The sequence below is a fragment of the Aegilops tauschii genome, chromosome 1 (assembly GCF_002575655.3).
Source record: "Aegilops tauschii subsp. strangulata cultivar AL8/78 chromosome 1, Aet v6.0, whole genome shotgun sequence".
Classification (NCBI taxonomy): Eukaryota; Viridiplantae; Streptophyta; class Magnoliopsida; order Poales; family Poaceae; genus Aegilops; species Aegilops tauschii.
In genome coordinates, this window is record NC_053035.3 from 272,861,334 (window position 1) to 272,870,071 (window position 8,738).

General features: G+C 49.5%; 1 protein-coding gene across 1 annotated transcript; it reads right to left on the reverse strand.

Moving 5' to 3' along the window:
• Positions 1-307: 307 nt before the first annotated feature.
• LOC109756435 (bZIP transcription factor 29) lies at positions 308-2,718 on the reverse strand. Its single transcript, XM_020315270.4, has 4 exons — positions 1,835-2,718; positions 1,604-1,736; positions 1,393-1,477; positions 308-771 (listed from the first exon to the last, which is right to left on the reverse strand). Exons 1-4 carry the CDS (start codon positions 2,569-2,571, stop codon positions 566-568), a joined length of 1,161 nt encoding a protein of 386 aa, XP_020170859.1. The 5' UTR covers positions 2,572-2,718; the 3' UTR covers positions 308-565.
• Between the last annotated feature and the right edge of the window lie 6,020 nt (positions 2,719-8,738).

The following is an 8,738-nucleotide window of genomic DNA, read 5'->3' on the forward strand; positions in this document are numbered from 1 at the left end:
TGGGGCGGCCGGAGAGGGTGGCGACAGTGCGGCGTGGGCGCTCGAGTGTGAAGCGCGCGGGAGCGGACGCGCGAAATAAGCGGCGTGCGATGCCATTTCGCTCCACGCGCTGAACCACTTATGCCGTGGGCGCGTTTTTTACGCCTACGCTGGAGCGCCCGGAACGGCTGCGCGTGCGCAAAAGATGCAATTCATCCAGCGCGGCGCTAATATCGCGCGCATGTTGGAGATGCTCTAAGATTTTCAACAAACGTTTCTCCATCAAAAAAACATCTGAAAGTCGTTTCACACCGTGAGGCTACACACATTACTCAATACAGATTTTGATATATTATACTACAAATGAATTTAGTTCTGACATTTTAATTCCAGCCACAATGTGTGTTTGGGAAGGAACGAAAAGAACATTCAGAAAATATTACACTGCCGGATTTTTTTTCCCCGGACAGGCACAAACAGCTATAGACGAGATCAACGTGCAAAACAAATGTGTTAGGAAATGTAGTAAATCGTTCAGATCATCTAAAAGGACTAGAACTTGAGTGTGTTCTTCCTCCTGAAGCCATCAGTTGGACTCGCCATTCTGCTCCGGCTGCTCCAGCTGGTAGAAGGGTATCTGCTGCTGCTGCTTGTGCATCTCGAGCATCTGGTTCTGGCAGCGGAGCTGCATTTGCTGCGCCAGGTTGCTCGACGAGCCCGCGTCGCCGCCGCGCTCCGACGTCGCCGACTGCTTCAGGCGCTGGACTTCGCCGGTGAGCGCCTCGTTCAAAGCTGCTCAGAGAGAAAGGGAGGTGTTTCAGGATACCAAAATATAGCACTCCTACAAATGTGGAATGTTCAATTAACAAAACAGATTAAAGATCCATGGCAGCACCAGTAATGTGATGTGAATGATGAAACATGTAAGGTGATTGCGCCACTTGTGTTATCTTAGGACTGCCGGCCTCTTGTGGCAGGGTTAGTGCCCGTCGACATCGTGACATGAACTAAGCCGACGGAGCCTTCTTGGATTTATTAACAGGTTAAATATTCTTGTATGGTAGAAAAAGAAGAGCCCAAGAAATGGATCCGGCGCCTGACGGAGTCGCCTCGTAGTCCGGTCATTCCAACAAAACGCATTATAAATCTCGTCCGGCTACATGCCGGCAACTAATTAACAGCTTCGTCAGAGGACAAACTCTCGATGATTAGAAAATAATAACAACATGCGAGAGCCTTGCTAATCGTATCAGTGTCGCACTACTCTACATGGCAACGACTAACGGGCAAACGCAACCACGCCGATGCGCGCACCACGACCGACGACACAAACGAAATCGATGGTTTGAACGGAGTTGCTCTGAATTTTTTTTGTGTGTGTGCAAGAACTGCGGGGATTCGATGGTTGCTCACCGTCGCGCAGCTGCGCCTGCTGCTCCATGGCCTGCAGCCGGAACTTGAGCTCGTTGTTGTGCGTGGCCAGCCCCGACGAATCACGCTGCAACAAAGAGGAAGAAGAAGAAGATTTTAGCGCCATAAAAACTGTGGATCAACGAGTGACCGGTGGCCAGGAACATTGCCTGCATAGTGCACGCACGGATGGGTGGTGGTCTGGTGGATGTACCTGTAGGTGAGTCAGCTGTGCGGAGAGAGTGGTGGCCTCCGTCTGCAGGATCTGCACCTTGTGCTCCAGCTCGGCGATGTACCGCATCCGCCGCTCCTTGGACCGCGCCGCCGACTGCCTGTTGGCGAGCACCCTGCGAGGAGCAGGCGCAATCGGAGTGACATATCATGTCAGTCCAGCTCGGTAGCAGTGCATTGATGTGCATTGTGGCTAGCTGTGACGGGGGCCTACCTCTTGACGCGCTTTGGGTCGGCGAGGGCCATCTCGGCGAGCTTCTCGTCGGCCATGATCCGCTTCATCTCGGCCGAGGTGAACTCGCCGCTGCCGAACTCCAGACTGAACTTGCTCGGCTCCCCGCCGTTGGCCGAGAAGCTCAGCTTCCCCATGAGGCTGTCCATGGACAGGCTCCGCGCGTGCCGGGCCGCCGCGGCCGCCGGCTCCCCGGCGGCGTTCCTCTTCTTGCCGGCCTCGCCCCAGAGGAAGACCTGGCTCTCGCCGCCGCCGTAGTCCTCCGACTCGTTCTCGCTGCTGTCGGCGCCGTTCGCAGGGGGCATGCTGCTCCCGCGGCTGTCTCCATCCGAGCTGTTCAGCCCGTCCATGCCCTCCATGCTCATGAACGCGTTGAACAGCTCGTCGCCGCCGCCGCCGCCGCCTCCGCCGGCGCAGGGGAGGCCCCAGCCGGACTCCGTCTTGGGGGACGGCGGCGGGAAGTAGCCGAACGGGACGTCGCTGCGGGAGCGGCGGTGCGCCTTGCGCGGCGCCGAGTCGTCCTGCATCTGCATGCACGCGTCCGCGACGTGCAGGGAGTGGGAGCCGGCCCCCGAGGGCGGCGTCGGCGGGAGCCCCGCCCGCTGCCTGCCGCCCTGCGCCGGCACCATGCCCCTGCCGCCGGTCGCCGCGAAGGACGTGGGAAGCGGCGGCACGGCCGCCTGGACGTGGCGGTGCATCAGCTCGTTCGTGGTGCCCATGTCCCGGACTGGCTTGGCAGAGCGGTGGCGCGCGCGCTCTCGTCTCGTGTCGTGTGCTTGGGATGGGACGGAGGTGGTGGAATGATGATGCGCTCGTCTCGGCGGAGTTTGTTTCGCGCGGGGTGCCCGTGCCCACGCGGTTTGGAGGGCGTATTATAATCGCTGCGTGGCCGAGACCGGAGAGGCCTTCCCTTTTTCGTCCAGGTGGTGGCCCATCATTCCGTCGTGGGAATCTGCCGCGAGCCGGCAGAGGCAGGCGGCAGCGGCAAGCGGCAGGAGCATCCGCTTCGGGCTGCCCGCCTGCTCAAGTTTTTTACATGGTTGGTTTGGAAGAATGCTCAAAGCGTGTGCGCTACTCATATGTACGGTTTCCATGTGCATGTCAGGGTGGGTGGTCGCTACTACTACTCGCTACTGAAGTTTTTGCCACTGTGGGATCGTGTGGGGGCCTGGGTGGTGTTGATCGTCGTTGTTGTGAGGAATACAGTTGGGCAGCGGGTGGCCACGGTACCGGATGAGTCACTGGCCAGTGGCCAATTTACTTGCACGCGTTGCCTTGATTTCATCAACAACCATCAACCCGGTTTGAAGCTCCCCGTGTTACGCTTGCCGGGGACTTGGGAGGGAACAGTACAGTTCGCGCGAGGGGCGTGCATGCCACCTGCACGGGTCGGAAGCTGGAAAAAGGCCGCGAATCAAGCAGGATGCTCGATCGGTGTGGAAGAATTCGCGAACGCCTCCAAGAAAGCGACTTTGGAAAAACCGTGTGGAGCCCATGCAGGCATGCTGGGATACTTCAAAGATGCAGGGGGTTTATCAAGATCTCAGAGGTTAAAAGAAAAAAAAAATCAAGATCCAAGTCTGAAATGGACTATGCAGCAGGATCCGGCCAGATGTACTGCCTAATCTGTTACTGTATACTATTACCGCCGTTCTAAATTAATTGCCCATCTAGACAAATCTAAGACAACAAATTCGGAACGGTGCGAGTACTATTTACGGTACTCAGGGTCGGCCCTATGCTTCGAAAGACCCTAGGGTGAACTCAACGACATGGGCCCCATCAGTGTTTGAATTTTCAGATCTTTTTTCTTTTTCTTATTTTTTCAGCACTCGAGAAATGCTTCTTATACAACATTGTAAGGCAGGCTAATGCACAAAAATTATGATGAAAAGATGATACAAAGAATTAGAAATGTATACATTAGAACCCTAGACATGAATAGGACCAAAAAAAATTAGGATGGATGAATACGTACTTGTGAAAGACTAAATTGAAAATTTATACATCAAAACCCTAATTATGTACATTAACATTGGGGGATGGATCATGGATGAATATGTACTTGTGATTTTCTGAAAGACTGGACGAACTTGTTGTTGCCGGATGCCGGATGGCCGGGTCACCGGGGGCACGGCACAACAACAGGCTATCGGCCTGTCACCATATCTTCACATCCACCTGCGAGCTCATGTTTTCTTCACTTTTGTTTTTGCTAGATCAAGATTAGATTCCTATGTCTTCAATTTTTCTTTTCGTCTTACTGCCGTGCAGATGCTAGATGGATATCGACGACCTCTTACATATGTTTTTTTCTTCTTCTTCTTGGGTTATTCACATAACACAACTGCACAATTATGTGTTCTAAATTCAAAGTGTGTGTGGATGGCAAACTGGCAATGGGTGAAAGGTATGTACGAGACAGAACTGATGCAAACCACTAAAATATGTATGCCTCAGTTGCAAGGCACGAGCAATTAACTAGTGTTCATAGAAGTATGATGTGCGTGCATATGTTTATAGGACTGTGTGTGCATACTTATGTGTGAGCGTCTATGTATATACCTTTTTTTAGAAAGAATCGCAATCGACTGTTTCGGAGTCTGTAACCACATCATCACCGACAATTGCACGCAGTTTACCAGCGTCGCCTTCACCGAGTACTATGAAGAGCTTCGAATTAGTCTCTGCTATGACATCGTCGCCCATCCCTGTAGTAACGGGTAGGTGGAACGAGCCAACGCCCCAGTACTGAAAGGGCTCAAGACCCGAACCTTCGGCAAGCTTAAGAAGAGTTCTCGACTATAGTCTACTAGTGAAAAACTGAGCATTATCAGCGACCATCGGAGGCGGTTACGGCCCCACGTAACAAAGCCGCCTCTAATAATCTAGAGGAGGCAGTTATTTTTGCTGTGGAGGTGGTTGGAAATCCTAAACTGTCTGTAATGATCTACGGAGGTGGTATGAAATCAATAATCGCCTTTAGTTTGAAAGTATTCAAGGCGGCTTTGTTTACAGAACCGCCTGTGTGGTCGAGAACCTATGACTTTTATTCATCTCTGCCCCCGTTCTTCCCACTTTTGGCCAAACCTAGATCTCTGGCACCGCAAGCCTTAGGTGCTCACCGTGTTGCGCTTTACCGTGTCGTGTGGTCGTGCTCATCTTAGTGTTGCGTCTTCCTATGGCCACCACTGAGCTAATGCAAACAAATAAGGCTAGTGCTTAGACCCCACACCTCCTTCTAATCCCCTCCTTCTCATCATCAGCCCCGTCGTCATCGTAGGGTCTTGGGTGTCGCTGAGGTCGTCGAAGCCGCCGCCGCCCTCCTCCTCCTCCCTCCTCCTATCCTCCTCTGAGTCGGGCCAAGAGGATCTTGGGTCAACTGAAAGGATCAATATGGTTGACTAGAGGGGGGGGGGGTGAATAGGCAACTACCAATTTTTAGCTTTTCTTAACAAATTAGGGTTAGCAATAAATAGTTTGTCTAGATATGCAACTAGGTGAAGAACCTATACGATGCTAGCAAAGATAAAACCACAAGTAAGCAAGATAAGCAACACAAGTAAAGCAAGCACAAAGTAAAGGTAAGAGATAACCACAAGTGGAGTCGGGGGAGACAAGGAAGTGTTACCGAAGTTCCTTCCCTTTGAGAGGAAGTACGTCTCCGTTGGAGCGGTGTGGAGGAACAATGCTCCCCAAGAAGCCACTAGGGTCACCGTATTCTCCTCACGCCCTCACACAATGCGAGATGTCGCGATTCCACTAGTGATGCCCTTGAAGGCGGCAACCGAACCTTTACAAACAATGTTGGGGCTATCTCCACAACCGAATTAGAGGCTCCCAACAACACCACGAAGCTTCACCACAACGAAATGTGGCTCTGAGGTGACCTCAACCGTCTAGGGTGATCAAGCACCCAAGAGTAACAAGATTCGCAAAGGATTAGTGGGGGAACCGAATTTCTCTTGGTGGAAGTGTAGATCAAGGCCTTCTCAAGTAATCCCTAAAGAATCAACAAGTTTGATTGGCTAGGAAGAGAGATCGGCAAGAATGAGCCTGTGAGCAACAATGGAGCTTGGGGGGGGGTGTTCGCACACGAACACGTCAACGTGTACCCTTGACGCCGGGGGTGATGCACCGCAACTCACGTCGAAGGAGACCCGTCCGGAAGTGCGGTACGCAAGCAATCCGGCGGGCGCTTTTGTAGACCCGAAACCCCACACACCCGAGAGGGACCCCGTCAGGGCACGCGGCGGCTATGGGCTGCCCTAGGTGGACCTGATCGCCCCTAGGGCCTTGAGGTTCTCCGCCCTGCAACAAGAAGAACAGATGAAGAACGAGGAAGAAGAAAAACTAGGGTTAAGGAGAAAAGATAAAAGATAAAAAGTGGTAGATGATTTGTTTGATTGTGTGTTGTTTCAATTGGCCGTCACCCCTAACATATATAAGAGGCGACTGGACTTCCCGTACAAGTAAAGGATTCATCTAGGCTTTGCTTACAAGAAAATTACATCAATTCACGTCCTACAGTTCTAGTTTCAGTCCAACTCGGATTCAGCCCGAATCTGTCCCATACTTCTGTCATGCTTCTTGCGCGGGCCTTAGAAATCGCATACTAACTCGGATGGAGTCGAGCTCAACATCAAACTTGTCCGCCTCGATGATCTGCATAATACTACACGGGTCACTTCCCCTTTTAAGGCCATCTTTATGACTTTTAGGGCCCATCCTTAACTGTGGATCGGATTCAATTATGCAGTTTTCTGAACTGTCCGAGTCTTGTAACAACTTTGCAGGCCGTATAATATCTCCGACGATGATTACTCCAAAAGCAAAGTTGACCATTTCGACGATACGCACAACTTCCGTGTAGAACACTTTTCCATCCGAGGTCGTCTGAATAACCTTTCGAGCCCATCTCCAACTTCTGGTCGGATTGACTTTGACAGCCTCCACTTTTCCGGCCAGCTTTTTCCGGCAAGCTTTCCATGCCGGCAAGCTTTCCACCCCGGCAAGCTTTCAAACCGGTAAGGTTTCCACCCGGCAAGCTTTCACACCGGCAAGCTTCCAGGTAAGGTTTCACACCGGCAAGCTTCCAAGCAAGGTTTCACCCCGGCAAGCTTTCACACCGGCAAGCTTCCATGCCGGCAAGCTTTTCGTGCCGGCAAGCTTTCCACGCCAGCAAGCTTTTCATTGTGCCGGCAAGCTTTTTACTCGGTCGGCAAGCTTCATTCAGCCGGCAAAGGCCGAATAACTCACGTGACTCATCAGACATCACCTAGGTGGGTGTCTGGTCCCTCGTGTCACTTTTTCACTGAGGACCGGTCCGCAAAGTATTGCTCTAACTTTTGCATACGAACTCGGATTGAGATGATTTTTATATCAAAATCGACCATTTCAACGAGACGCACAATTTTCATGTTGAAACTTTTCCAGTTGATGCCATCTTAATTGGGTTTAAAGCCATTATTTAATCTGGTTTCAACATGCGCATCTCTGAACTGGTCATAACTTTTGCATCTGAGCTCTATTTTAGACCATCTTCATTTCCATCTTGATCTTCTCAAAGAGAGCCATCTCATGGTGACTTTCAATAATTAAGTTTGAATTAATCTTGACATAGCTTCAAGCTACTCTTTATAATCGTGCCACTTTTGAGCGTCGACACACGCCCCCTGTTTTTCGGCAAAGCTAGCGTGCCGAAAAATAACTTGTACCGTGTTGGTTCTAGGGACGATGTCAACACTCCATCGGCCATTTATATGCTTAGGGCGGTAATTATATATCGGCCATTATTATTTTTGAATCCTTGATGCAAACTTGGGCGAAACCTTCTCAACTTCATTAACAATCCGATCATAAAGTTCCATAGATATGTATCTCAAGGTCATCCTCTAAACCATATTGTTCACCCTTTTTCTAGGATTTTGTAGATAATCAACAAAAAACTTTCTCCAATCCTTACTTTTGCCTGCATAAAAATTTCATTAGTGGCCGAAGCTGTGGACTTCGGTTCAGCCGTACCTATGTTGACAAGACAAAGCATCGGCTATTCATTAACATAGTAGCCGAATGCTTGCTGTGCCAACTCTTTCGAATTGTCATGTCTAAATATATGAACAATTTTAATGCAACCCAAGGTAAATTTTGCATCTAGACATACCCTAAGATAAACTATAAGTGATTCGTCAAAACATTAATAACCGTTGGATATTTGTTGCACTACTCATAACGAATCACCAAAAGCCTCAATATGTATAGCACCTATAGCAAGTAAAAGAGTCAATCCGAATAACAATGCATATTCGGCTTTGATTAATCATGCATAAAAATATTCTAAGCGGCATGAGGCTTCAAAAAATAGTACCATAAGGAGATATATAAACAACACCAACACATTGGCCATTGCTAAGAATTGAACCATCAAAACATAATCCCCATAGTACTAGAGAGACAAGGCTAATATCAATATTATGCATGTCATTAATCCGATGTTCGGTAATAAAATCAGCTATGATTTGGCCTCTTATAGATCTCAAAGATGCATAAACCAAATCATATCTAAACAAAGTATAAGCCCACTAGCCAATTCTGCAACTATGAATTGGTCTATGCAACATATATTCAATGATGTCTCAACTCCATTCAATCATAATATAGGTATACATATAAATTTCCATGAGCACGTACCTTGTCTCGCTCTCCAATCAAACTAAGGACGATGTTAGAATACTACACAGACCATGCATTGACATACTCTTAGGACGATAGATAAATATCGGCCATTACCATGTAAACTTCATTCAAAGCACATATAGCCGAAATAAACAAATGAAATGACAAATCAACTATTTCGGCCCTTTGGATCAGCAACAAACTTGGAGCT